Source organism: Camelina sativa, chromosome 1 (assembly GCF_030686135.1).
Source record: "Camelina sativa cultivar CO46 ecotype springtype chromosome 1, ASM3068613v1".
NCBI lineage: Eukaryota > Viridiplantae > Streptophyta > Magnoliopsida > Brassicales > Brassicaceae > Camelina > Camelina sativa.
This window is the reverse complement of record NC_141880.1, coordinates 7,880,265-7,906,374: the sequence shown is the minus strand read 5'-3', so window position 1 is coordinate 7,906,374 and position 26,110 is coordinate 7,880,265. Positions and strand designations below refer to the sequence as shown.

The following is a 26,110-nucleotide window of genomic DNA, read 5'->3' as shown; positions in this document are numbered from 1 at the left end:
TTACTGGTAATATATGCAAAATCTCTTTTGATATTTGTAATGATTCCACAAGATCTAAACTATAAAAACTTGTCTGCGTATTTGTGAGCCTTCCTTTATATTATTATTAAGTTATTTATTCAATCTTTTATTGGCAAAAAGGCAAAAAAGAAAGGAGAAGACGAAACAGATGTAATCTGCTCTATAGAGAGAGCCCTTTTTTTGCTTCTACTCCACAAACGTTATCATCTGGATTTAAGTTTTGTCTTTTTCGTCGACATATAATCTTCCCTAACCTTAATCTCTGGTCCCGTGTTTACTAGTAGCTTTTAATCAAGTTTTGTTTTTTTAATGTAAGTTATATAAACTCCAACCTCATTTATTTAACAGTGCTTGTTAGGAAGTTGCATAGTTATTTTCAACTTTGATTAAATATAAGCATATACCATTACATATTCTTCTTATGTTTACATTTAACAGTAGCACACAAATTTATACTTAAAATATTCAACTAGAAAGGGGATTTAGAGTATTAAATAACTTTATAATTTGTATATTATATAGTGTGATTAAATTCTAGACAGAGACTTGGAGATAGAGATATGGTTGAATTTTGTGGTTGTGGACATGCATTAGAGCACCGCCAAAAAAATCACAAGTGGGATACTTTGCTTTTTTAACCATATTTTTCTTGCCCATCTTTAAATTTATTTATTTAATGAGCTATATTGATGAGAAAGCTATTGAGATATACAATACTAGGATTTATCTCTTGAGTAGCTTGGAAAATATTTTGCATGTCAAGTAGCCTTAATGATAAACTAGTACTAGAATGTGATTATTTTAATATCTTAATAGTGATATACCCATTACCAAAAAATAAAAGAATATCTTGTAGTGCGTTTACGTTACAAGAGATTTGAAGATGAATACGATTTTCCACATCAAAACTAATTAGTCATAGTTAATAATAGATTCTCAAAACGGTGATATTGATATACATGCAGGCAGCATCATAAAATATGTTAAAGAAAGATTTGTCCTGCTTTCAAAAGTATAGTCTTTGAGTTGATTTTATTTTTTTCAAGGAAAGATAAATCTACTATTGTGTTCAGATTTTGAAGTTCAGACTTTGGCTCAATTCAACACTCTGTGTCGCTGATACTTCGAAGAGTAAATAAGAATGGTGAGTTTTGTTCTTCAGCTCCAGCTACATATCTATCACTTTCGCATACGAGTAGGACGTGTGACTGTGTGAAGAACATTCATCTCCTGTTACTATCGAGAAGGTGACACTGTTTCTAAGATGTCAAGTGAAATGGTTGAGCAACTCGAATTAACTGATCAGGATGTCACGTTCATAGCCGAACTGATTGATATAAATATATAATACTTGTCAACATGATAGCTTCCGCTTTCTTTTAGATAATTGAGATTTAGTTTAGTCGGTTATCTGAACTACCGTTTTATTGGCTCTGGTATTTACTGGCTTCCAAGGACTGGAATCCAAGTAGCCACTGGGAAGCCTTTGATACCGGAAAACACTTTTGAGCATATATTCATCTATGAACAGGTGCTACTAGCATGAGGCACTGAAGTGCCTTTGCAATTCTTATGGACGAACTACATGGACTTCACACTTCTACATATTTAGTTTTAGATTACATTATCTTTCTAGTGTATGCTATCTTTCTCATAACATTACTGCTCTATTGGTCAAGGCTGGCATGAAAGTAACCTCCCCTCTACCTTAGTCACTTCTCAGTCTTTCGCGTGCCTTACACCCCAAAACCACTACTCACACCCAATGCTTACCAGATTGCCTCACACTTCTACCTGAGGAGCTTGACTTGAGGGTACGATGATGATCTTAATCTGAATAGAGTCTAAGAGTTTACTAAATACGGAACAAGGATGGAACAAACAGATACACCTTCCTCTCCTATGTTCTTCTACTCCACTCTCAAATATCACTTTCTTTCACTACCACAAAACCACTACTCACCCCATGCCTACTAGATCAAAGGCTGGCATAAACAAACTAAATCGCAAGTCTCACTATTACTACCACCATAACAATAATATAGTTTCTAATCAAGCGTTGGCATAAATAAACTCAGGCCTTTCCACATGTAACAAATCCACAAACAGAGACGAAATGTTGTAATAATTAGACCATTGAGGAGTTTTAGAAACCAAATAAAACCTAACATTTAGTCTTTGAAGAACACATTTCCATAATAAAGCATAGAGGGAACAACAAGGCAAAATCATAGTCAAAATGAGAATCAATCACTGATCACTAGGGAGGGCCTTGATGATGTCAGAATCACCAGGATCGACGATGCTGAGGCAAGAAACCCTGAAGTATTTACCACAAGCAGTTCCCAACTCAACGTTGTTGCCATTGTAGTGATGAACACCAACTTTGGCAAGCATGGCGTAGTACTCGATCTCCGATCTCCTCAACGGTGGGCAATTGTTAGATATCAATATGAGCTTACCTAAACAAACCCCAACAACAATTCAAACAATTACTACTCAACCTTAACTACGAAAGACGATAGATCCAACAACTCAATGAAGAACGAAAGGTTTTTTTTTGAATTTGTTGTTACCTCTGGAGCTGCGAAGGGATTTGAGAACAGATTTGTACCCAAGAGTGTACTTTCCACTCTTCATCACAAGAGCCAATCGGCTGTTGATTCCCTCATGGGACTTCTTCGTCTTCTTCGCTACAACCATTTTCTCTCCGCCGAGGAAAAAATTAGATCGCCGGATTCTCAAGAAAGGGGTCTTCGAGTTCAACAAGCAGAAAGCTTTGGGGCGGCGTAAATTGAGAGCTTAAATGGAGAGAGACTTCGAAACCCTTAGGGTTTTTTATTTTCCTACAAGTCAGAATACGAAGCCCAAGGCCCAATAATAACTCAGACCCAAGGCACATATATGCATTGGAGACGGTTAGTCTTCTTACCTGCCGAGTTAATTAATCTTAATGTACAAATGGGACCAGAGCAGTAAATGAGTATTATTAATGAACATTAGAAAATGGATTTGTTCTCTCGAGCCTTCCGTGATTTAGGCTCTTAATCGTCTTCACAAGGAAATGACTAAAGCTTTTCGGATATTTTTTACACTGAATTTTACAAAATTTTAACTTTTATCATACGGAAAACTAATCACCCTTACTTTGCAGGTAAAAGATTTTGGATCCTACTGGTAACCATTAGAAGAACAAAAGAAAATGAATAAAAAGAACAATACAAAATAGAATAAACAGTTTTTGAGAAATGAAAGGAAAATCATAGAATGAACTAAACAGTAAATGGTAACCAAACAATAAAAATATATTTTTAAATATAGTAAATATTAAATAAATCAAATTTAATATTAATATTAATACTACTTCTAATGTATATACAATGAATTTTTCATTTTTTTTTTAAATTATAAATTTAATTTTAGATATGTCATACTAAATATTAATATTTAATATTAACCTACAATACAATTTTAAAGGTAATTTAATTTTTTTTTAGTTTTTATTTACGATATAAACATGAGTCTTTTAAATTTATTTTACTATTCATATATGGTTTTCAAATAACCTTAAGATTATTTCAACATGAAATTCATATCAAAATTATTTTTTCTGTCAATACATTATGAAAATATGAAAATTATTATATTAGAAAATTGAATATTATTAATAAAATTATTTTTTATTTATTTTAAACTATAAAAACAAATTTTAATATTTGTTCTTTTTCTGTTCTATTTGTTCCTCATCAATTTTGGGGAGGAACACTTTTGTTCTATTGTAAAGGAAATGTAAAGGAAAAATTATTACTATCAAATGGTAAAAAATTGTGGAATAGAGAAGAATATCACATTCCTCCTTGTTCTTTTCCTAAAATGTGGTCACCAATTGAAGTCTTTGTCATTTTTAGCACGAGATTTAACTATAATTTAATTAGCTTTTGGTTTACATTCAACTTTAAAAAAAAAAAAATATTTGACCATATCTCATATCTAAAAAGATTTATTTAATAATTTCTCTTTTTATGTTTGTTGCATATTTACATTTTTTTTCTTCTTCTTAATGGCACATTTAAAAAGAGTTGTTTTATCTAACAAAATCATTTAGTATATATCCTCACTCCTCACATATGATGAAAATGTCAAAAAAACCAAAAAATTGCAACAATTTCTTGTAGTCAGCTGGCAGTTGCCACAAAATTTTCTTAACATGATTTTGCTAAATAAAATTAAGAATTTCATATATTCCAAAAAAAATCTAAATATAACAAATTTTAATTTTCGATAAGGAAAAGAGTACATTTTTATTTATTTATGGATAGTAAGTTAGTAGTAAACATTCGACACATAATAAATTATGTGTATATTCCTAACTTCCCTTACCTACGAAAGACCTGGCTTATGGGACCCACTAACAAAAAAAAACACATATATTAAATTTTGAAAAAACAAAAAATTAAAACAAAATCGGAGGTAATTTAAGTAATATTAAATTGTGTATCGAACGAGTCACGAAGGAGAAGAAGATATCAAAATCATCGTCTTTGAAAAAAAAAAAAAAACTAAGAAAAGTAATGATTTTTTTTAGAATGAACATAATCTGATAATGATGATGAAAAACCTCGCTTGATTTTTCTTGAGAACAAAAATTTACCCCAAATCATGGGTTTGTTTCTGTTTCTTCTTCCATAGTTTTTGATTTCAAGTCGGAAAGACGAAAGCTTTCTTTTGTAATCCAAAGTTTTGTCCTTTTTTTTTTTTTTTTTCGTCTTTAGGGTTCTTTCAATTTTGCCGTTATTAAAAAAAAAAACCAAAAAAAAACAAAAACAGTGAACAAGTTCGAAGAAGACGAAGTTAATAAGCAGCGACACAAGCTAACGAAGGAGACGATAAGGTAATGATACTTACTACTGTACAAGTTTGTGTATACTACTTGCTCTGTTCTGGGTTTTAGGTTTTTTTTTTTTTAATATATAAAGTAAAGTTTTTACTCTTTGATTTTTTTTTGTTAATTTAGATGGATTTGATGATCGAGAACTACATAGATGATTTCTGGGTTAATCCTCGAATTATGTGTTTTTTTTTTACTTGAGATTTTTGTTCGATTTGATCAAATGCGTAATTTTAGTAAAGGTTATTGATTTTTGTATCAATCTTTGTTTATGGTGTTTGAAATTTTGATTTCCCCAGGAACAGTTTGCTCGATTGATTGGTTCTCTGATAGAAAGATGTCATCTTCACACAACAGGAGTAGCAACAACAACAATTCAGAAGGTGCTAAAGCAGAACAGATCATATTTGAGTTCTTTGCTAAAAGCCTTCACATTATTCTCGAATCAAGGACTCCTTTTATGTCTTCAAGGAATTTTAGTGGTGAGCAGATGATGTGTTCCCCTTCCTCATCTTCTTCCTCTTCCTCCAGTGTCAGGCCTCGTGACAAGTGGTTCAATCTAGCTCTCAGGGAATGTCCTGCAGCGTTAGAGAGTTTCGATATCGGTCGTAGAAGCACTCTTGAGCCTTTGGTTGTTGATGTGGTTCTTGTTGTGAGACCACTTGTTGGTGATCAGATGAACTTGTCTGGTAATAGGGAGCTTATCAGGAACTTTTCAGGGAAAGAGTATCAATCGTCGGGTTGGAATTCTGATCAAGATGAATTGGGATGTGAGACTAAGAACGAGCAGATAATTGAGAGATGGGTGGTGCAGTATGATAATAGGAAGATCAGGGAATCTGCTACTACCAGCAGCAGGAGGTCAAGCAGTAATAAGTTGCAAGTGATGTATAAGAAAGCAACTCTGCTGCTTAGGTCGTTGTTTGTGATGGTTAGGCTTTTACCTGCTTATAAGATTTTCAGGGAACTCAATTCCTCTGGGCAGATCTTCAAGTTCAAGCTTGTTCCTAGGGTCCCTTCTATAGTTGAGCCATTCACTCGCAGAGAAGAAGCAGAAATGCAGAAATTTTCTTTCACGCCGGTTGAGACTATCTGTGGTAGACTTTGCTTATCGATTTTGTATCGTTCTCTCTCAGATGTCAGTTGCGAACACTCAACTCCTATGTCTCCAACATTTATAACTGATTATGTTGGAAGTCCCCTGGCTGATCCTTTAAAGAGGTTCCCTTCCCTTCCTCTTTCATATGGCTCACCTCCTTTGTTGCCATTTCAAAGGCGCCATAGCTGGAGTTTCGATCGTCACAAGGCGTCTCCACCTTCTGTTTCTTGCTCACCATCGCCTACTCGCTCGGATTCACATGCATTGGTTTCACATCCTTGTTCCCGTAACCTTCCTCCTCAGCCTTCTGAGATGCCCACTGGTCGTAGAAAAGAAAGCTACGCTGAAGAGTATTCTCCTTATCAAGACTTCTCCCCTCCTCCTTCTCCTTCAGCACCTATACAGGCCGTCTCAAGAGGCATCACACGTACTGAAAGTGCTCCAGTGAGAATCCCAGCTCCGACCTTCCAGACAAAACAAAACATTGTGGCACCTTCTCCTCATCTAAAATTGTCGAGACACACTTCCTTGAAGCCTGTGAGAGACTTTGGTCCTGGTGAATCTGGATCAGCAATAGACAAGGTAAACGTACTCCACATGTCTTATCTTTTATCTTTTCTCTGGATCATGTGACTGAACGAGTAAAATTGTAAATTCATTTTGTTCTAGCTGTATCTTTATGGAAGAGATGACTTTAGGAAGCATTCTGGAATGAGGCTGTCTTCCAACAGCTCACCGCGGATATCATTTTCCAGGAGTTCCAGTAGATCTTACCAAGACGATTTTGATGATCCTGATTTCCCTTGCCCATTTGATGTTGAGTATGATGATATTACAGATCGTAGTAGCAGGTATTGTCTTAAAAACTTTACATCTCTCATTGTGTCTTTTCCCCTTTATCTACTGCCCAAGCATACGATATGTAATTCTATGGCTTTTGGTTCCCATTGTTCTTTCTAAGTGCTTCCTTCGAAACCAATTGAGTTTCTACATAAGTGATTTGCTACCCCTGGCCTCTATATGCTAATCAATACGGCTTGAGAAGCTTGTTTATGTGTTTTTTTTTTTTGCTTTGAGCTTTAAACAGCCATTGAACGCAAATGATTATCGTAGTGCTTCTGTATCCGTGTAGTTTCCATCCATTTTGGCATATTCGTCTGCTGATCTTTTACAAAGAAGATAGAGAACTGTTCTGTAGAGAAACCAAGAAATCTAAACTATTCACTATTACTATTACTAGTATCATGATTTTTTGTCGGGTTTTGTAAGTTATCAAATAATCAGTTGAATGGTTTGCTCTCCGGGATCCTGATTCAGTACTTAAGACTTTTGTTTTGTAACTGTTTCCAGTAGAAGAAACTGATTTTGAAACTGATTTTGCTTTACTGCCTCGTTTCAGACCAGGGTCGTTCGACCACAGAGGAGACATACATGAGCCACTTGAGTCAAGCGGTTCATTCCCGAAGAAGTCCCAAGATGCTGCAGTTGGTGCCCTTGTGAGAATGCTGAAGAAAGCTCCACCTCTGAGACAAGACGTCTCTGAATCTTCCATACCTGAAATCTGTTGGAACAACAACAAACCAGCACGGGCTCAGGAGATAGCAGTAGCGTCAATCACAGCCTCAGGGATTGCTCTGGCCTCAAAGACAACAGCTGATGCTATGGAAGAGTTGAGGACTTACAAAGAAATGAAGAACCATTTGTTGCTTAGTCAATCCACATCAAACCCTTCCTCGGTTACTGCTACTTCACCCTTTGATGCTTGATGTTTCAAAACCTTGACCCATTTTGGGTTTCGTTATTGGTTTTGGATTTGGGTTTTCATATAATGTGCGTATGTAAATAATATTAAGCTCTCTCTATACTCTTTTGATGATGTTGTGGTCCATGTAAATAAACAGTTGTACCCAAAACAGAAAAAGAAAGGAAAATTCCATGAAAATAAATGGTAAACATATACTAATGATAATGACTTTTGTTTTGGTTGTTAACTTCTATGAAAATATAAAGCTTTTTTTTGTACAATTTCCTCTTTGGGTTTATATGTAAACAAAACTACAACACGGCGTCGTTTAGTGGAAATGTGAAGTGTGGTCACTCGACGGCGAAGTTGTGAAGAGTAAAAACCCTAATAAACCAACGAAACGAGAGAGGGAGAGTCCAAATCTAATATCTCTTTGTCGTCGTCGGAAGGAAGAGGAAGATAAAAAAAATGCCGCTCTACGACTGTATGCTTCTGTTCAAACCAATCATCAGGAAGGAAGGACTTATCGAACTCGTTGCGCGCATCGGGAAACACGTTTACAGCAGAAATGGTGTCCTCACCGAGGTCAAATCCTTTGGCAAGGTCGAATTGGGTTACGGTATTAGGAAGCTCGACGGAAGACACTATCAGGTATTCAATTTCATTAGGTTTCTTACTCAATTGATGATTTTATTAGGAGTCCCGTAGTGTTTCTTTGGATCAAGTGTTTCTCAGGCCGATTAGGATTTAGGTTTTGCCTCTCGACACCTTATCGGCAAAATGCTCTGTGTTTCGCATCTTTCTGATTGATTCGTATTGATAGCTAGATTTGAGGAAAACTATGCAGTCATTGTACTTCAAATGCTAGCTACGATCCTAGAGTGATACTTGTTTCGCCTTAGATAGTATTGAATCAAACTTCTTCAGTTTTTGTTGAGACCCTATGATTTTCGTTTCTTCGAGAGCTTGATTGGCTTTGGATCTTCAGACTGGAATAAGAAAGCTTGATTGGCTTTGAATTTTGTGATTTCCACAGTTACCTAGTACAAGCAATCGCAGCTTTCGCTTCAAACTGCTTCTGTTCATAGACAATTTGGTTATTGTAGAAACATATATTTGAGCTACGAAGGAGGATATAGGATGTAACCTGGATACATTAGTTTCACAGGATGACCATATGTTTTTGAGAGTATCTGTACTAGCTTCTAACATTAATTTCCTAATGTCTCTTTGATAAAATCTGTAGATAGTGAAAACTGAACATGCTTCTTTGTTAGCTTCTCTTTCTCTCTCACTAATCTGCAGAGTCACTGGTTTGATTAGTAGTACCATTTTCTGCCGTGGAGCTTTGAGTGTATAGATAACATAATGATATGGGGTGAAATACTGCAGGGACAATTGATGCAGATAACAATGATGGCAACTCCAAACATGAACAAGGAGCTTCACTACCTCAACAAGGAAGACAAACTGCTGCGCTGGCTCCTAGTTAAACACCGGGACATCACGATCGGACAATCAGATAAGGAAGTTAATCTGACTGATCCTAGCAGACTTACTAATGGGAGCTTCTACGATGAATCCTCAACAGACGAAGATGACGACAATATCTTAGGGTTATCGCGATGAGGAGAAAAAATCATTTGCGTTGAAATTTCTGTCTACTCAGAGACCAGATCTTCATGGGAGTCTACTTCAATGGTTATTTGACTTTTGGTTTACAAGAAGTGTGGTAATGCGTTTTTTCGCAAGCAATGAAATAATATTTGACTTATGTAATAGTTTTTAGGTAAATTGAACTAAAAATTTCATTTTCATGTTATAAGATTGGCTATTTTCCTAGTGGATATAATTCAACGTCAGCAATTGCGTTGAGAAACGCAAAATTAAAAGCCATGTGTATTAAAACGTCATTTTTCGCGTTTCTCTGTTTTTAGAAAAGGACTTGAAACAAATTTAATTTGGGAAAAAAAGAAATAATGATTTTTTTTTTAAAATAGAGGGTGGTGGGTGGTGTTTCGTAAATAAGCTTTAGAACAAACACTTGTTGTATTTTCCTTCATCAATCGATTTCTCTCAATTAGGGTTCTAAATTTTTTTCGTGTCATTGTTGTTCATCCTTGTCTGTCTCGTCTCGTCTCAATTACAGAACCAAAGCTCTGTTTCTCCAGGTAGAATCAGTACGTCAGAATCATATAAATATATAAAAGTTTTACGCGATATCATTACCCCTTCTTGTACCGTTTTTTTGGGGCGAGGAAAATATAATTAATTTTCATGGTGTGTTTTTTCTATGTTCATTCATATGAATGTATGCATTGACGTGAATCGGTCTCTCTTTTTTAATCTGCTCATGTGGGTGTTATGTTGTCTTACTCTTCTTCATGGGGATTGTTTATTCTTGTGTGGAATATAATTATTTGAGAGAATTCAACCTGGGAAGAAGAGTATTGCTTTATTGGATTGTGTTTTATGCAAATGAAGTCATGATCCTAAATTTTGACAAGCTTCAGTTCAATATGATTGTGTTTTGTCTTTTTTTTTTTGTTGTTGTTGTTTGATCTGAGATGATGAATAAAAAAAGGTTGAGAAGTTTCACAAAAAAGATTTCAGCTGAAATTGGATTTAAGGTTGTATTAGCGTGTGGATATCTTTGTGTCATTGAATATTCTCATGTTGCACTTAAAAAGAATCCATGGATTTTTATTAAGATTCTTTGTGTTTTTTTTTTTGGGTTGTTTCTGCTGTATGCTTTTAGAAAGAATGGATGGTTCAGACGATGCTTCCACACTTCAAGAGCCTCCTGACCCTGAAGTGCTTGAAGTTGATCCAACTTTTCGATATATACGGGTATGAGGATGTTCTATGTAATTATATTTTTTCTCTATCTGTTAAGTTGTTTACCTTTCAATCAGTGGATGGTTGATACTATAAGGGGGATTAAGATCCACTTCCCTTTGGCTTGTTTCTCAAATGTTAAGTTTTGAGTAATATTGTGTGGTTTGACCAATAATAAACTGGGGACCTTTCAGTATAAAGAGGTTATTGGAAAAGGCGCATTCAAGACTGTGTATCCTTTTCTGTTTGTTTCAATGATAGTTTATTGATATCACAAGCTTCCTAGGTATCATGTCAGTGAAGTTGCTTTTAGGAGAGAAAGAATATATATTTCTGTGTTCTGTATAATTTCTTGGTTTATTACCTTAACTTAAGGACATCAGTTATAAGGCGTTCGATGAAGTAGATGGGATTGAAGTCGCGTGGAACCAAGTACGAATAGATGATGTTTTGCAGTCTCCGAATTGCCTTGAGAGGCTTTATTCTGAAGTGCGTCTGTTAAAATCATTGAAGCACAGTAATATCATTAGGTTCTATAACTCATGGATAGATGATAAGAACAAGACAGTTAACATAATAACTGAGCTATTCACTTCAGGGAGCCTCCGACAGTATGTATCTCCTTTCCTCTTTACCACACAACTCTTGTTTCCTGTGCTTGGTTCCCTTTCTGTCTTGTTTATTGTGGTGATCACTGCTGTGGATTTGAAGCAATCTTTTGTTTTAGCTACCGTAAGAAACACAGGAAGGTGAACATGAAGGCCGTGAAGAATTGGGCGAGGCAGATTTTAATGGGTTTGAGATATCTTCACGGTCAAGAGCCACCAATTATACATAGGGATCTCAAATGCGATAACATTTTCATCAACGGAAACCATGGAGAAGTGAAAATAGGAGATCTTGGTCTAGCTACTGTCATGGAGCAAGCTAATGCCAAAAGTGTCATTGGTATAGTTTTTATTTCCTGCTTCTTGATGTTGCTTACCTATTCACATTTTCTGCAGTTATGATCACGCTATGTTCTTTGTCTGTTACATTTTAATTTGTCCTTCTTTTGGGTCAAACTGAAGTGTTACTATGTTACCAACAGGAACACCAGAGTTTATGGCACCCGAGCTTTATGATGAGAACTACAACGAACTGGCTGATATTTATTCATTTGGGATGTGTATGTTGGAGATGGTGACATTTGAATACCCATACTGTGAATGCAAAAACTCTGCTCAGATATACAAGAAAGTTTCATCGGTGAGCTAGCAACAAAGTGTATATTCCACATAATTCCTGTCGTGAGCTTATTGACAAGATTTTTATTAACCAAATGTGGTTCTTGGTGATTTCAAGGGAATAAAACCTGCTTCACTCTCTAGGGTTCAAGACCCAGAAGTAAAGCAGTTTATTGAGAAATGCTTGCTTCCTGCAACGGAGAGGTTATCAGCAAAAGAGCTTCTGCTGGACCCTTTTCTTCATGTCAATGGTTTAACAATGCACAACCCTTTGCCACTTCCCGACATTGTAATGCCCAAAGATGGTGCGTTTGGAGATCGTTGCCTTATGTCTGAAGGCCCTGCTACAGCACGGCGTAGTAAACCCATGTCTATAGATCTCGATGAAGACAACCTGCCTATTGTTACTTTTTGCGACACCTCAGGATCCAGGTGTATTGAGGTTAGACGAGCAAAGAGAGGAAATTTCTTTGTCCTCAAGGGTGAAGAAAACGATGAACACTCTGTGTCGCTAATTCTTAGAATAGTAGATGAGAATGGTGAGCGGTTTGGTTCAGCTCCAGTTACATACCTATCACTTTTGCGTTCTGAGACTTAAATATAACTTGTTTTGCGTTGTAGGACGTGTGAGGAACATTCATTTCCTGTTCTATCAAGAAGGTGACACTGCTTCTAAGGTGTCGAGTGAAATGGTTGAGCAACTCGAGTTGACTGACCAGAACGTCACGTTTATAGCCGAACTGATTGATATATTACTTATCAACATGATACCCACCTGGAAAACTGATGTCACAGTCGATCATCTCATTCACTCGCAACTAAATCATAACTCAAGAAGTCAGCAGCACGAAGCCAAGACCATACAGAGACAAGAGGAGACTGCTTTTCATGATGCGAGTGAGTCGATTAGCCACTCGTTGAACTCGGATTTCCCACGATCAGAAGATGACGATAAGCAGCAATGTGTCGATTCTACCAATGGAGAAAACGGGAGCTCCAAACAAGCAGAAGAGGCAACCGAACCAGTAAGTTTGGAGGAAGAAGAAAGGTTAAGACAGGAACTGGAGGAGATAGAAGCTAAGTATCAGGAAGAGATGAAAGAAGTAACAAAGAAAAGAGAAGAAGCTATAATGGAGACGAAGAAGAAGTTGTCTGTGATGAAGTTGAAGTAAGCCAAAAAGCACAACAATTCATTACTTCACTTCTTGTTTTTTAATCTGTTTGGTTGTTGAAGAAGAAGCTCTTCGCTCCCTGAAAGTGTAGAAAGTTTCCTACAGGATGAAGCGTTTCTTTTTGATAATTGAGTTTTTAGTTTGGTCGGTCGTTTGATCATAAGAGGCAATATGATGTTAGAAAATGTCGATATTATTGTCAAGTTCATTTGAAAGTAAACAAATGTGTAGTATGAACATTTGTCTAGTCACTAACTAAGCATTGGAACAAGACCAAATTAAACCTTTGACATGTAACAAATCCAGAAGCAGAGACGAAATGTAATAATTTGACCATTTGTGGAGTTTTAGAAACCAAAGAAACCTAACATTGAGTCTTTGAAGAAGAACACATTGCATAAGAAAGCAGAGGTAGAACAACATGGCAACATCATAAGAAATCGTCAAAATGAGAATCACTGATCACTAGGGAGTGCCTTGATGATGTCAGAATCACCAGGATCGACAATGCTGAGGCAAGAAACTCGGAAGTATTTACCACAAGCAGTTCCCAACTCAACGTTGTTGCCATTGTAGTGATGAACACCAACTTTGGCAAGCATAGCGTAGTACTCAATCTCTGATCTCCTCAACGGTGGGCAATTGTTAGATATCAATATGAGCTTACCTAAACAAACCCCAACAACAATTCAAACAATTACTATTTAACCTTAACTACGAATAGATCCAACAACTCAATGAAGAACGAAAGGTTCTTTGAATTTGTTACCTTTAGAGCTGCGAAGGGATTTGAGAACAGATTTGTATCCGAGAGTGTACTTTCCACTCTTCATCACAAGAGCCAATCGGCTGTTGATTCCTTCATGGGACTTCTTCGTCTTCTTTGCCACAACCATTTTCACGCCGCCGGGAAATTCAGATGGCCGGATTCTCAAGAAGGGGGTCTTCGAGTTCAACAAGCAGAAGCGATGCGGCCGCGTGAAACGAGAGATTATATAAGAGAGAGACTTCGAAACCCTTAGGGTTCTTTCTTTTTCCCTACAAGTCTGGATTCAAAGCCCAAGGCCCAATAAAAACTCAGACCCAAGGCCTAAAAAACTACTCATCAGATTCAGGGTTTAGGGTAATAATTATCTGAGATTACCAAATTTACCCTTAACTTTTTTTGGCGGCATTTCTCAGGATTTTGATGGCATTGGCACCAAAAAAAAAATTAGAGAAATTGGAGAAAATCAAAATCATTGAAACTTCGAGAAATCTGAAAATTTGGAAAGGAAGATAAGAGAAATCAACAATCGATGGGTCGAATGGATTTAGCAGCGGCGAAGAGAGCGTATCGGAAAGCGAAGGAAGTGGGTAACCGGAGCGAAGAAGCGAAATGGGCGAACAATGTCGGCGATATACTCAAGAATCAAGGAGAGTACGTTGAAGCTCGCAAATGGTTTCGGATCGATTACGATATCTCCGTCAAGTACTTACCTGGGAAGGATCTGTTACCTACTTGCCAGTGTCTCGGCGAGATCTATCTCCGTCTCGAGGAATTCGAAGAAGCCTTGATTTATCAGGTAAAGCCTCTTTTTTATCACATCTTATTAATTTTTGGTCTCAATTGGAATCGAGGAATTAAAAATGCTGCAAAATTGGGAAATTGCAGAAGAAGCATCTACAGCTTGCGAAAGAAGCTGATGACACTGTGGAGAAGCAACGAGCTTGTACTCAACTTGGTCGTACCTATTATGAAATACTTTTGAGGTCTGAGGATGATTGTGATGCTATCCAGAGTGCTAAAAAGTACTTTAAGAAAGCCATGGAGCTTGCACAGGTTCTCAAGGAGAAACCACCCCCTGGCCATTCTAGTGGGTTTCTTGAGGAGTATATTAATGCACATAACAACATTGGTATGCTTGACCTTGAGCTTGATAACCCTGAGGCAGCCCGTAGTATTCTCAAGAAAGGGCTGCAGATTTGCGATGATGAGGAGGTGAGGGAGTATGATGCTGCGCGTAGTAGGCTTCACCATAACCTTGGAAACGTTTTTATGGAGCTGAGATGTTGGGATGAAGCAAAGAAACATATTGAGATGGATATCAATATCTGCCATAAAATTAGTCATCCTCAAGGAGAAGCCAAGGGGTATATCAATCTCGCTGAGTTACATAATAGGACCCATAAGTACGACAATGCACTTTTGTGTTATGGTAAAGCTTCTACTCTAGCGAAATCTATGCAAGACGAGAGTGCGTTGGTTGAACAGATTGAGCAAAATATCAAGATTGTCAAGAAATCCATTAAAGTTATGGAAGAATTGAGAGACGAAGAGCTTATGCTTAAGAAGTTGTCTGCAGAAATGACTGACGCCAAAGGCACTTCGGAGGAACGAAAGTCTATGCTTCAAGTGCATGCTTGTCTTGAACGTCTTATTGAGAAGTCTACCATAGTCTTTGCATGGCTGAAGGTGAGTTTTATTTCTTAATCATTCCTTGCTTTTCAGTCGTAACTCTCCATACCATGTTTGCATTGTTTGAAAAGTTTCCTGTTGTTAGAGTTGTCCATCTTAGTGTTTTTTTAATGATGAGTAAGTACTGTGAGGTTTTCCAGACTTCAGAAGGGTATGGAGTAGGATAGATATGCTATTCTCTTAAACAAAATCAAGTTTTGTGAAGTTCGGTTATTGACACTGTCTTTTCAGATCAGTCATGAAGACTATATTACCCAAGGATTACTAAAGTTTTGTTCTCTCAAGAAACATATCTTTTAAATGGTGATACATATTTTAGTTCTAAACTTGCTAAAATAAAGTTATTATATTCGGCCAAATTGGCAAAACTATGTGTATGCTGTATCATACGGATATTGAGCAATGTATGATCCAAGTCTCTGCGCCACAGTTCCAATGACAAATAATATAGTTCTGAAAGTTTAAGTAGGAAACTACTACTTAATCTCTGTATGCAACTAATAGGTCGCTACTTATTCTTTGAATGTCTTAGCATCTTGAATTTTCAAAAAGGAAGAAGAAAATATCAGACGAACTCTGTGACAAGGAAAAGCTGAGTGATGCCTTCTTGGTTGTTGGAGAGTCTTACCATAAGCTCAGAAATTTCAGAAAGTCCCTGAAGTGGTTTAATAGAGGTTATGAGGGATACGAAGCAATCGGTAATCTGGAGGTAAGATTTGTGTGCTTGCACGATTAATTGTAAATTGTTATATTTCACTATTTTTATCATAATTTGTTCAAAGCACCATAACTAATTGATGAGGCCTCTACTGGATATATTTGGTGTGAAAGGGTAACACTAATTGTCCTATTTTGGGATTTGTCAATATTATAGCTTTTCTTCGTTCTCACTTATGGTGGTCTCTTGTAGGGTCAAGCACTAGCGAAAATCAATATAGGTAATGGTTTGGACAGTATTGGCGAATGGACAGGAGCACTCCAAGCATTCGAAGAGGCGTACAGGTAGATCCAATTATTAGTAATCTATATAAGAGAGTCCTTTATCAAACTTTGCATTTTAAACTGCTGAGTAGTTATGTTTGTGATTCAAGTAGTAAACCCCCCACTTATGAATCTTCCTTAAGAAAATGACAATTCCATTTAACATATGAATGAAGATTTAATCATTGTTAAAATTTGAAGGAACGCTTAAAGCAGAGAAAATGTAAATGTGAACGCTCATATAGACGTGAATGCACACATGTCTAATGCTAATGCTAAGTACTTAACTAATGGTCTCTTTGGATTTATTCTCATGTGATCCTGCAGAATTGCTTCAAAAGCTAATCTTCCTTCAGTTCAGCTTTCTGCACTGGAACTAATGCATTATAGCCATATGATGAGATTTGGGAATGCTCAAAAAGCCAGGTAACCTTTACTATGGACTACGTAGCCACTGGGTAGAATATATATATAGAAACTAAATATGGTGTAAGGTTTGCAGTTTCAAATATTTCATTTGTCTCATAGATTATTCTACTGTTTAGGGATTTGAAGGACAAAATACAAGATCTGAAGGAGTCAGAGCATGCTGAGAGAGCCGAATGTGGTACACAAGAAGAATGCTCTGAAACCGACTCAGAAGGGCATGGGAACATATCAAATGATAGGCCAAATGCATGTAGCTCACCAGAACCCCAAACATCAAATTCACTTAGATTAGAACCGTTAGCAGATTTAGATGAAGCAAATGATGACGTGCCACTAATTTCAATTCTCCAGCCTGGAAAACGTCTGTTCAAAAGGAAACAAGTTTCAGGAAAACGAGATGTTGACACTGATCAGACTAAGAAAGATTGCTCTGCAGTAGCAGACTCTCAGCAAACAGTTGTTGGTCGCAAACGTATTCGTGTAATCCTCTCTGATGATGAAAGTGAAACCGAATATGAGTTGGGATGCCCTAAAGACAATTTTCACAAAGTTCCAACGCAGAATGAGGAGGTTTCTGGGGAAAGTATGTATTTTGATGGTGCTGTTAATTATACGAATAATACTTCCATCCAAGATAATGTAGAAGAAGGTTCTTGCTCGTATACGCCTCTCCACCCCAATAAGGTGGCTCCAAATGTCAGAAATTGTAGATCTTTGAGCAATAATATAGCTGTTGAAACTAGTGGTTGTAGTAAAAGAGGATCTCAGTCTGATGTTGGTGACTCCAACGGCTCACATTGCAAAACTGGAGCTTCTCTCGTGAACTTCCACGCTTACTCAAAAACTGAGGATGTGAGCTACTGTGATCTGGTTTTGAGTTATCATTGATTATTCTTGACTGGATAGGATTTCATTTATTTATTCTACTTCGTCCGTTCTTCTTCATGATATCTATATTTTTTACTTGTTGCAGCAAAAAATAAAAGTTGAAATTGAAAATGAACACATTGCCTTAGACTCCTGTTCTCGCAATGATGAGTCTGTGAAGGTGGAACTAACTTGCTTATACTATTTGCAACTTCCTGAGGATGAGAAATCAAAAGGTATGTGCACTTTTTTGTTTCCTCAGCAAAAGTTTAGCTTGAATGCATGATCTCAGATCCCCAGTTAGGATCAATCTCTATAACTCTTATCTCATGATTAATAAAAGTTTTTTTTGCATTTTAGTATCATTCCCCTTGTTCCCTAGCACATTTTTTAAGTAAATATTTGGGCTGTAAAAGTTGTTTGAATCTTTGAACATCCAATTTGCGATTTAGGTCTGTTGCCGATCATTCATCATTTGGAATATGGTGGAAAAGTTCTGAAACCATTGGATCTACATGCGGTTCTCAGAGGTGCTTCTGGAAATGTTGTTATTGAAGCTTCCGTTACTGGTAAGTATATTCTTGGTACAAGTGGGATCTCATGATATTTGACTGTATGATTGTCAAGCTGATCCTGCTATAAAATAAATTTCATCACAAATTTGTTCTCACTTTTAAAATGATTGTGGCTGAACCGCTGTATTGGTTTTAAAGATTATGATCATTGATTATCTCCTCTTATTTATTTAATATGGCTGAATCAGCTATGTAATTAACTTGTTTCAGGTTGGGTTCACAAGCGCCTGATGAAACTATACATGGACTGTTGCCAGAAGTTTTCCGAGAAACCCAGTATAAAATTGCTTAAGAAATTATATATTTCGGAGGTGAGAATAATTTCCCAAATTTGCCGGTGAATGGACAAATTAGTTTTTCTCTTTGTTTGCTGTTCAACCTACTTAAAGCAAGCTAGTTACAAACTCTTTACTTTATTTGGTGTATAATTTAAAATGGTTATTTCGTTGTTTGTTATCAGGTAGAGGATGATATTAATGTGTCAGAATGTGAACTGCAAGACATATCAGCTGCTCCGTTATTGTGTGCTCTCCATGTCCACAATACAGTTGCTATGTTGGATCTCTCTCACAATATGCTAGGTGAAAGTTGTTCTTTGACGTCTTACTTAGTTTAAGTGAGTTAGTTGGTTATATCATTAAAGTACTAGGAAATTTGAAAGTTTTATATTTCGTCTTATTGGTTGTTAGGGAATGGTACAATGGAGAAACTGAAACAACTTTTTGCCTCGTCAAGCCAGATGTACGGTGCTTTAACTTTGGATTTGCACTGCAATCGATTCGGTCCAACTGCTTTGTTTCAGGTACACTACTAGGCTCAAAGCTAGAAAGTTTCACATATTCATGTGTTTTCGTATTGTTTAATATACTCCTCTCTACCAGATCTGTGAATGTCCTGTGCTGTTCACTCGGCTTGAAGTCCTCAATATGTCCAGGAATCGACTTACAGATGCATGTGGATCTTACCTGTCAACTATTTTGAAAAATTGCCGGGGTATAGTTTCTTTTATTATTTTGCTAATTGCTCTGATGGTATAAAACCAGTCTAGTGTTAGATTAACAGTATTAACTCTTATCTTCCATTCACTGGCTTACCGTAATGTGTCCCCTTTTGCTTTTTAGCACTTTACAGCTTGAATGTGGAACATTGTTCACTTACATCAAGAACAATCCAAAAGGTTGCTGATGCTTTGGATTCAGAGTCAGGACTTTCGCAACTCTGGATAGGTAAACTCTATAATTTATGTGTACATTCAATTTTTTTTCTCTCTCTTTTGAGGTCGCTTAAGTTGATGTATCCATATATGGCAGGTTATAATAATCCTGTTTCAGGGAGTACTATTCAAAACCTCTTGGCTAAATTGGCTTCTCTAAGCAGGTTAAAAAAAACAAAGCTGTTTTTTTGTGTTATCTTTTCCACTAACGTTAATCGATCTAACACCATCATATGTTAAACCACTTCAGCTTTACAGAACTGAGCATGAATGGCATAAAGCTTAGTAGCCACGTTGTTGATAGCCTTTCTGCATTTGTCAAGACTCCATCTTTGTCAAAACTTTTGGTTGGCAGCAGTGGAATAGGAACGGTGATGATATGCTAAACACTCAAATTGAATTCTTATATTATGATATCTGCATCCTTTTTCATCTGACGACGCTATACAAATTTATTCTAGGACGGAGCTATAAAAGTCACTAAATCTCTATGTTATCAGAAGGAAGAAACTGTGAAACTCGATCTTTCATGTTGTGGACTAGCATCTCCTTTCTTTCTTATCCTCGCCCAAGATATTACTCTAACATCTTGCATTCTTGAACTTAATGTTGGAGGAAATTCAATCACGGAAGAGGTATGTTTTTGATGACCTCAGCATAAAGCTGTTTCTTTTTCATGTAGTTCCATCTAACTAAAACTCTGTTGAGGATGGAGATAGACCATGCTAAAGAATATTGCAATCAGTAGAACTCGTGATTCTGTAATCATTTTAAGCTCTGAAACGATATTCCCATTATTGTAATATTCCATTTGGCTGATAAATCACCTTTATCCAAATTCCTGTCTTCTCAATGTATACAATATTGAAACAGGGAATCAATGCACTGGGGATGCTGCTTATGAATCCTTGTTCAAACATAAAAGTTCTGACTCTAAACAAGTGTCATCTAAAGCTCTCAGGAGTTCTATGCATAATCCAAGCACTTTCAGGTCTGAACTAAAATATTCCATAAAATCTCCTGCTGTAATTGCTAATTAACCAAAATTCTTCCCAATTTTGAACCATCAACGACACGTTCTGCAGGTAATAAGAATCTTGAAGAGCTTAATCTTTCCGAGAATGCTAAGATAGATGAGACTTTCTTTGTGCAACCTGTGAAGGAAAGCTTAAAACTAGGGCAGCTTTTACAAGGAACATCTGAATCTGTCACTTCCATGGACAAACCTCAGACAGTTGAGACCAGACACCATTGCCAGAACCCGGGCAAAGAACAAGATGTATGTGAAACCAATATGGAGTGTGATGATCTCGAAGTTGCAGACAGCGAAGATGAGCAACCAGAGGAACAAACTGCAACTTCCAGCAGTCTAAGTTTACCACGCAGGAATCATATCATCAGCGAACTTTCAACCGCTCTTGCAATGGCTAACCAGTTGCAGATTCTGGACCTAAGCAACAATGGGTTCTCAGTTGAAGCCTTGGAAACATTATACATGTCGTGGTCGTCATCAAGCTCGCGAACTGACATCGCCCGAAAGCATGTGAAAGACGATATTGCCCATTTTTACGTCGAAGGAAAGATGTGTTGTGGAGTCAATTCATGCTGCAGAAAGGACTAAAGATCTTCCTTGTCTGAAACTGTATTTGCCAAAATAAACGAGTATTTAGAGCGTTTCAGTATCTTGTACATATTGATATTACAGATTTGGGATATAGGCTCTCTTGTGATGTGTAAATGCCGAAGTTTAAGAGTGTATTCTTTTATCTGCTCCTATAATTAATAATGAATGCTTGGAACTTTAGAAAAATATTTATAAATTTACAAATTACAAGGCTAAGTACTGCTTTTGTTTACATTTACATGGGCAAATTAAGAAAAACCTAATTATCTTTTTTTTGTGCAATGAAAACCTAATTATCTAAAAACCCATTTCATCGAAAAGACTGTCTAAGACCCTCGTAGTCCTTCATAATGAGGACGAGCCGGCACATATACCTGGCGGCAACTCCACCGGTCCCTAATACCCTCACCACGGCATGGTCCATAGTTCAAGCGCTTCCAGCGTCAGCCACAAGATTGTGAGTCTTTTCGCTTTTGTTCTCGTTTCGATTGAAAAATTCCAAGATTTAGGATTGATAAAGAATAAAGGCAGCTCAATCACAAATCGATTGCAGAAACAACAAATCCAATTCCAATATGATTCAATATCCAAACCAAGTGAAGATACAACGTTCATAAAACGCAGAACCTTCTAATTCATCTTGTAAGAACCTCTTAGGGCTCTTCACAGAGGATGAATCAAGGTTTACAAACCCAGAACTAGAGAGATAAGAGAAACTCTAACAAACTTTTACAACATTTTCATTCTAATCTTGTAAATCGATAGTTTTCTCCCTTTAAACTTCAGCTCTTCTTCTTATTCCATCGTGGCCGTTGATGCTATCTTCCCTTTCTCACCGTCCACGTGTCTCACTTCATAAACTCTCTTTTCCTATATCAAGGATCTCTGAATTTAGGGTTTTGTTACGAACTAATGATTTCACTAAATAAAGTTTGTAGCTTTCGTACACTATAATTTCACCCTCGAACATGAATGACATGTTTCGTTTCATCTTGTGATTAATCGTTAGCTGTAATGCAAAAGCTAAAGGAAGAAATGGTGGTGAATCGAAGAAGAAGAAGAAGAAGAAGAAGAAGTGTGGTGGAGGAGGATTGTGGGATATAAAGATTCCGGTGGATGTGTGCTGCGAGAGATACTGTCTCCCCTTGGATGATTAAAAGCCAACATACATGTTTCTCTTGTCTGCAAGACATGGCTTGAAGCAGCTGTTTCCATCAGGAAGCTGCAGAGTCGTCCTTGGCTTTTTTACCCACAGAGAGGATCAGAAGACGGAGACTACCTTCTTTTTGACCCATCACGGTCTCTCTCTTACATATCAGCTCAAGTTTCCAGAGTTAAAGAACCATGCATTCACTTGTTCTAGGGATGGTTGGTTGCTTGTGAAAAAAGATACCTCCAATTTGTTCTTCTTCCTTAACAAGTGAATCACTTACCAATATGAGATGTATATCCGCAGCGCTTCGCTGCAGCCGCCACCGCAACCCCACAACAACCTTAGTTTGTGACTTCATCGTAAGTGATTTTGTCTTGTGAAAATCTTCTTTGTTCTGCACAAATGATTAAATACCTTCTTTAAGTTGTTAATTAAATAAAAAATTTGTATGATTGAATTAATTAGTTGCAAAGTCTTTTTATGCATTGTAGCTCGGATACTTTATGGACTGGATCAAGCTTCTTTTAATCCAAAGCCTATTCTTAAGGAGTTGAGACGCAACAAGTGTATCAATCTGATTTTAATTCTTCTTCTCTTGACAATTTATATGTTTGCCGCAGATTATTCTTGGGAAGGTCTTATAAATGTGAATTACTCGGAAAAATCGTTTCTCTGTTAGAATCTTCATCAACTCATCTCTATTATGTGCTTGTTCATGTTTCTAAGACAACACTGGTGAGTTTATTTGTTTGATACCATGAACACTGAAGAGTGTACAGAGTTTGTGAGCTCAAATCGACGCAACCAATATTTTTGTTGCAGGGATTTGTCAAACAAAATATAAAAAAAGGAAATGAACTCAATCGCTTCACATTACAGAATTTAACTGATTTTCTAAGTATTTGCCCCAAAAAAAAAAACAAAAAAAAAACTGAATTTATATAGTCATGCCAACTCGACCGTACAAATCCTTTTTTACTCTTTGGTCCGGATTTCTACTAAATTACAATGGGGAATGTAGAAATCTTAGGAATGAATTTTTCATAACCAAAATGAAGAATTATAGATTCTAAATCACTTGCACATTACAACTTGATGACTTTTGTTGTAGTTTAACATCAATTAAATGTTAAAATAATTGGTGGATACGAGGCACATATAGGAGTGATCATCTTTATATCTATGTAGTAAAATTAAAATTGTGTTATTAAGAAAAACAGTGATTAAAGAAGGTAAAGTTTTAAGAAAAGCAGTGGTTAATATTTCTCTTTGTAAAAGTGATATAATAATGTATATAATTGAGAAAGGGGTCACATACGTGTATTTGTAATTTTAGAATCGATTGCGGAATTATCGGATAATAATATGATTTTTGCTCTAGTAAAACGTGTAATAATACCATTATCCTCATCATATTCTACAAATCATGCGGTGTTGGCCATTTTCTCTTCCAATTAAAAGAGTCATCATTTTTCATAATTGTTCGAGATATAATTAGATAGTGATATTGTAAACGTAAATTTGATGAAAGCTAACAAGATTAAGAAATTAATTTTATGAAAACAAAAAAAGATTTCGTAATCTTGGTTAAAACTTTAATTATAGAGTTTTGGTGTACCTTTTCATTGTAGAGAGGGAAAAAGTAGGCTTTTTATCCCACATTTTTATGCATAAGAACCTTCGACGAAAAATTTAGCCTAACTTTTTTGTTAAAACGGCACATCTTTCGGCTCCGTATCTTTTGTTGTATATGATCTTTATGACTCTATGATCTTAATCTTAATCATGTTCTCCATTAAACCATAAAAGACCTTAAAGTGAAAAATGTATTTTATACCATACATACATCTAATATTTTTACGAAATTAACTTCAATTTTGGTTGGTAAAAGAAGTCAAATGTAGTTTTTTTTCTTAAGAGTTTGTGTTTTGTCCAGTATAATACATTGTTATGAGTTTTGATGTATCGTTAGTCTACTGAGAAAATAAAAATTGTCACAAAAAGGAATATATATCTATAGATATCACTGTAGAAAATTGAAAACGAGTGTCAAATCAATCCCCGGGCATGGCGGGATGGGTTATTGGACACTCTGTACATGACGAAGGCTATTATTATTTTTACGAATTTTACGTTAATAACCCAACCTTGCGTGATTTTTTGGACTATCTTTTTCACTCTTTCTATCTTTGTTTTATTATTCAATATTATATTTCACAATAATACAATATAAATAATAGCTTCATGCACTGCCTATATATATATATATATATATTTCACTATCTTTTGATAGTGTAGTAAATAGTATTATTATTCTTTATATAAAGTTGTGTGACAAAACAAAACCAAGAAAATAGTAGTCTAACAATTTTTAGAGACATATTTTTCTTCTTTTCATATCTCATTGGTTGAACGAGTAAAATGATGACCCATGGTGTTCTCTAGACGGTAATGAAGTTGTTGGTCTTTCTTTTTGGACTTTATAAAAGACGATGATTTTCCAGTTTATAAAAAGAGTCTTATCAACAGCTTTGATATAATTAAAAATCAATAAAATGATTAATCAAATGAAGTGAAAAAAAACTAGATAGAAAGTTTAATTAGACATTGATGAAGTAAGTAACGAGATAATTGCATCCAATTATCTCATCTCGTAAACTTGATCATTTACATATACAACAACAATAACAAAGGAAGAAAGAGTGAGAATAACAAAACCCAAACCTAATCACAATATCTCTCACTTCTGCTCTGATATAAGTTACATGCAAACAAAAAGATCGAGGAACAATTAAAGTGGTCAAACATCTGAAACCCTAATTAAGTTCATGTTAAAAGCAAACATCAGAGACCGATGAATGGTCTTGTACTCCTTTTAATTTGTGTATGAGTGCATGGATTACATATATTGTAGATATAGTAGCAGGTATATATGAGAAAGATCGAGTGATCATGGAGACAACCATGCTTGAATACCAATGTCGTTGTGCTTTCGTGAAGGAGCAGAAGCTGGAACAGGGAAGTGTCTTGGAAAGAATCCTAAGAAATGGCCTCTCCTCATCGTGTTGTTGTTGTGATCATAATTAGGGTTTCTATAGAAAACGCTTGTTGACGAGAATCTCGAGGCGTCGCAGTGGTGAACGAAGAAGAAGCAGAGTATCAGAAGAAGAAGAGATTGTGGGTTTATTGATAATCTTCTTCTCCAATATTGTGGACGCGTAGGAAACATTTCTTGGTTACAAATCTGAATTCCAGAGAAGGAGATCAATAAAGATGTTTTTGTTTGGTTTCAGTTTGGGGAAGTGGGTTTTTGTTTTTGTTTTTGTTTTTGGAGTGTTGTTGAGGATTTTGGATGGAGTAAAAGATGGTAAGTAGTGATGAGATCAGCAAGCAGGTTGAGACTTGAGAGAGAAAGAGAGAGAGAGATGAGCTTCTGAAAGCAACCCCTTTTGAATAAGTCTAACTTTGGCTGGAACAATTATAATGGCCAATAAAAGTAAATAAAGGTAAGGCAAAACTGAACATTTCATTTATTGTATCTTATATGATCATCCATAACCATAAAGAGAGAACAAATAACTAAAATTTCTTCTTATGCGTGGAAATTGTATCTTTTAATTATTCCGAAATTTTTGAATATATATGTTATATGGATTTGGAATTTTTTTTTTATATACATGCAGTGTCAGCTGTAAGGTGGACCGGGGGACATGAAACAACAGATTATAATTTTAAAACATTAAAGGGAGAATAGTTTTAGTTACTTTATCATTTCTTTACATTGCAATATGATACAGTTTTTTTATATATATTTTTTAAAAA

The 26,110-nt window shown here is 36.1% G+C and overlaps 7 protein-coding genes across 11 annotated transcripts; 4 read left to right on the top strand and 3 right to left on the bottom strand.

Annotated features, from left to right (window-relative positions):
* Window positions 1-2,129: 2,129 nt before the first annotated feature.
* Window positions 2,130-2,978, bottom strand: LOC104783695 (large ribosomal subunit protein eL30z). The gene is made up of 2 exons (XM_010508819.3): window positions 2,598-2,978; window positions 2,130-2,483 (listed from the first exon to the last, which is right to left on the bottom strand). The coding sequence occupies exons 1-2, from the start codon at window positions 2,722-2,724 to the stop codon at window positions 2,272-2,274; spliced, it is 339 nt and encodes a 112-aa protein (XP_010507121.1). The 5' UTR covers window positions 2,725-2,978; the 3' UTR covers window positions 2,130-2,271.
* Window positions 2,979-4,476: 1,498 nt separating this feature from the next.
* Window positions 4,477-7,954, top strand: LOC104783686 (autophagy-related protein 13b). 2 transcript variants are annotated; one of them, XM_087453977.1, is made up of 5 exons: window positions 4,482-4,684; window positions 4,794-4,912; window positions 5,209-6,590; window positions 6,678-6,859; window positions 7,408-7,954. In XM_087453977.1, exons 3-5 carry the CDS (start codon window positions 5,247-5,249, stop codon window positions 7,772-7,774), a joined length of 1,893 nt encoding a protein of 630 aa, XP_087310103.1. In that variant the 5' UTR covers window positions 4,482-4,684; window positions 4,794-4,912; window positions 5,209-5,246; the 3' UTR covers window positions 7,775-7,954. The 2 variants fall into 2 exon arrangements, with proteins under 2 accessions (XP_087310101.1, XP_087310103.1); XM_087453975.1 differs by having other exon boundaries at window positions 4,477-4,912.
* A 36-nt stretch (window positions 7,955-7,990) lies between these two features.
* LOC104783682 (uncharacterized) lies at window positions 7,991-9,644 on the top strand. The gene is made up of 2 exons (XM_010508806.3): window positions 7,991-8,403; window positions 9,145-9,644. The coding sequence occupies exons 1-2, from the start codon at window positions 8,221-8,223 to the stop codon at window positions 9,379-9,381; spliced, it is 420 nt and encodes a 139-aa protein (XP_010507108.2). The 5' UTR covers window positions 7,991-8,220; the 3' UTR covers window positions 9,382-9,644.
* A 43-nt stretch (window positions 9,645-9,687) lies between these two features.
* LOC104783666 (putative serine/threonine-protein kinase WNK6) lies at window positions 9,688-13,324 on the top strand. 2 transcript variants are annotated; one of them, XM_010508794.3, is made up of 8 exons: window positions 9,688-9,923; window positions 10,511-10,602; window positions 10,785-10,822; window positions 10,974-11,201; window positions 11,318-11,538; window positions 11,681-11,838; window positions 11,935-12,355; window positions 12,438-13,324. In XM_010508794.3, the coding sequence occupies exons 2-8, from the start codon at window positions 10,516-10,518 to the stop codon at window positions 12,986-12,988; spliced, it is 1,704 nt and encodes a 567-aa protein (XP_010507096.2). In that variant the 5' UTR covers window positions 9,688-9,923; window positions 10,511-10,515; the 3' UTR covers window positions 12,989-13,324. The 2 variants fall into 2 exon arrangements, with proteins under 2 accessions (XP_010507096.2, XP_010507099.2); XM_010508797.3 differs by having other exon boundaries at window positions 9,688-9,932.
* On the bottom strand, window positions 13,299-19,913 carry LOC104783676 (large ribosomal subunit protein eL30z). 2 transcript variants are annotated; one of them, XM_010508802.3, is made up of 3 exons: window positions 19,882-19,913; window positions 13,758-14,005; window positions 13,299-13,655 (listed from the first exon to the last, which is right to left on the bottom strand). In XM_010508802.3, the coding sequence occupies exons 2-3, from the start codon at window positions 13,882-13,884 to the stop codon at window positions 13,444-13,446; spliced, it is 339 nt and encodes a 112-aa protein (XP_010507104.1). In that variant the 5' UTR covers window positions 13,885-14,005; window positions 19,882-19,913; the 3' UTR covers window positions 13,299-13,443. The 2 variants fall into 2 exon arrangements, with proteins under 2 accessions (XP_010507104.1, XP_087310112.1); XM_087453986.1 differs by having other exon boundaries at window positions 13,758-14,014; window positions 19,882-19,911.
* Window positions 14,109-21,321, top strand: LOC104783656 (protein TONSOKU). Of its 2 annotated transcripts, none has more exons than XM_010508787.3 (18): window positions 14,109-14,553; window positions 14,643-15,443; window positions 15,979-16,155; window positions 16,357-16,448; window positions 16,755-16,853; window positions 16,973-17,708; window positions 17,830-17,959; window positions 18,176-18,292; window positions 18,509-18,609; window positions 18,759-18,879; window positions 18,988-19,100; window positions 19,180-19,291; window positions 19,420-19,524; window positions 19,609-19,675; window positions 19,762-19,882; window positions 19,973-20,146; window positions 20,385-20,502; window positions 20,597-21,321. In XM_010508787.3, exons 1-18 carry the CDS (start codon window positions 14,287-14,289, stop codon window positions 21,130-21,132), a joined length of 3,987 nt encoding a protein of 1,328 aa, XP_010507089.2. In that variant the 5' UTR covers window positions 14,109-14,286; the 3' UTR covers window positions 21,133-21,321. The 2 variants fall into 2 exon arrangements, with proteins under 2 accessions (XP_010507089.2, XP_087310098.1); XM_087453972.1 differs by having other exon boundaries at window positions 14,134-14,553; window positions 20,674-21,321.
* A 3,540-nt stretch (window positions 21,322-24,861) lies between these two features.
* LOC109130754 (protein IDA-LIKE 4) lies at window positions 24,862-25,761 on the bottom strand. Its single transcript, XM_019240761.2, has one exon. The coding sequence runs from the start codon at window positions 25,515-25,517 to the stop codon at window positions 25,239-25,241; it is 279 nt and encodes a 92-aa protein (XP_019096306.1). The 5' UTR covers window positions 25,518-25,761; the 3' UTR covers window positions 24,862-25,238.
* Window positions 25,762-26,110: the final 349 nt, after the last annotated feature.

What these genes read in the sequence shown, in the direction of transcription:
- LOC104783676 (XM_010508802.3), bottom strand. Translation starts at nt 13,884, where the DNA reads ATGGTTGTGGCAAAGAAGACGAAGAAGTCCCATGAAGGAATCAACAGC. An exon ending in ATCCCTTCGCAGCTCTAAAG is followed by an intron (nt 13,656 to 13,757) that starts GTAACAAATTCA and finishes GGGTTTGTTTAG; the next exon opens with GTAAGCTCATATTGATATCT.
- LOC104783656 (XM_010508787.3), top strand. Translation starts at nt 14,287, where the DNA reads ATGGGTCGAATGGATTTAGCAGCGGCGAAGAGAGCGTATCGGAAAGCG. An exon ending in GGGAATGCTCAAAAAGCCAG is followed by an intron (nt 16,854 to 16,972) that starts GTAACCTTTACT and finishes TCTACTGTTTAG; the next exon opens with GGATTTGAAGGACAAAATAC. An exon ending in AGAAATTATATATTTCGGAG is followed by an intron (nt 18,610 to 18,758) that starts GTGAGAATAATT and finishes GTTTGTTATCAG; the next exon opens with GTAGAGGATGATATTAATGT.
- LOC109130754 (XM_019240761.2), bottom strand. Translation starts at nt 25,517, where the DNA reads ATGTTTCCTACGCGTCCACAATATTGGAGAAGAAGATTATCAATAAAC.
- LOC104783695 (XM_010508819.3), bottom strand. Translation starts at nt 2,724, where the DNA reads ATGGTTGTAGCGAAGAAGACGAAGAAGTCCCATGAGGGAATCAACAGC. An exon ending in ATCCCTTCGCAGCTCCAGAG is followed by an intron (nt 2,484 to 2,597) that starts GTAACAACAAAT and finishes GGGTTTGTTTAG; the next exon opens with GTAAGCTCATATTGATATCT.
- LOC104783682 (XM_010508806.3), top strand. Translation starts at nt 8,221, where the DNA reads ATGCCGCTCTACGACTGTATGCTTCTGTTCAAACCAATCATCAGGAAG. An exon ending in TCGACGGAAGACACTATCAG is followed by an intron (nt 8,404 to 9,144) that starts GTATTCAATTTC and finishes GAAATACTGCAG; the next exon opens with GGACAATTGATGCAGATAAC.
- LOC104783666 (XM_010508794.3), top strand. Translation starts at nt 10,516, where the DNA reads ATGGATGGTTCAGACGATGCTTCCACACTTCAAGAGCCTCCTGACCCT. An exon ending in CAACTTTTCGATATATACGG is followed by an intron (nt 10,603 to 10,784) that starts GTATGAGGATGT and finishes GGGACCTTTCAG; the next exon opens with TATAAAGAGGTTATTGGAAA. An exon ending in AAAGGCGCATTCAAGACTGT is followed by an intron (nt 10,823 to 10,973) that starts GTATCCTTTTCT and finishes TAAGGACATCAG; the next exon opens with TTATAAGGCGTTCGATGAAG.
- LOC104783686 (XM_087453975.1), top strand. Translation starts at nt 5,247, where the DNA reads ATGTCATCTTCACACAACAGGAGTAGCAACAACAACAATTCAGAAGGT. An exon ending in CTGGATCAGCAATAGACAAG is followed by an intron (nt 6,591 to 6,677) that starts GTAAACGTACTC and finishes ATTTTGTTCTAG; the next exon opens with CTGTATCTTTATGGAAGAGA. An exon ending in ATTACAGATCGTAGTAGCAG is followed by an intron (nt 6,860 to 7,407) that starts GTATTGTCTTAA and finishes GCCTCGTTTCAG; the next exon opens with ACCAGGGTCGTTCGACCACA.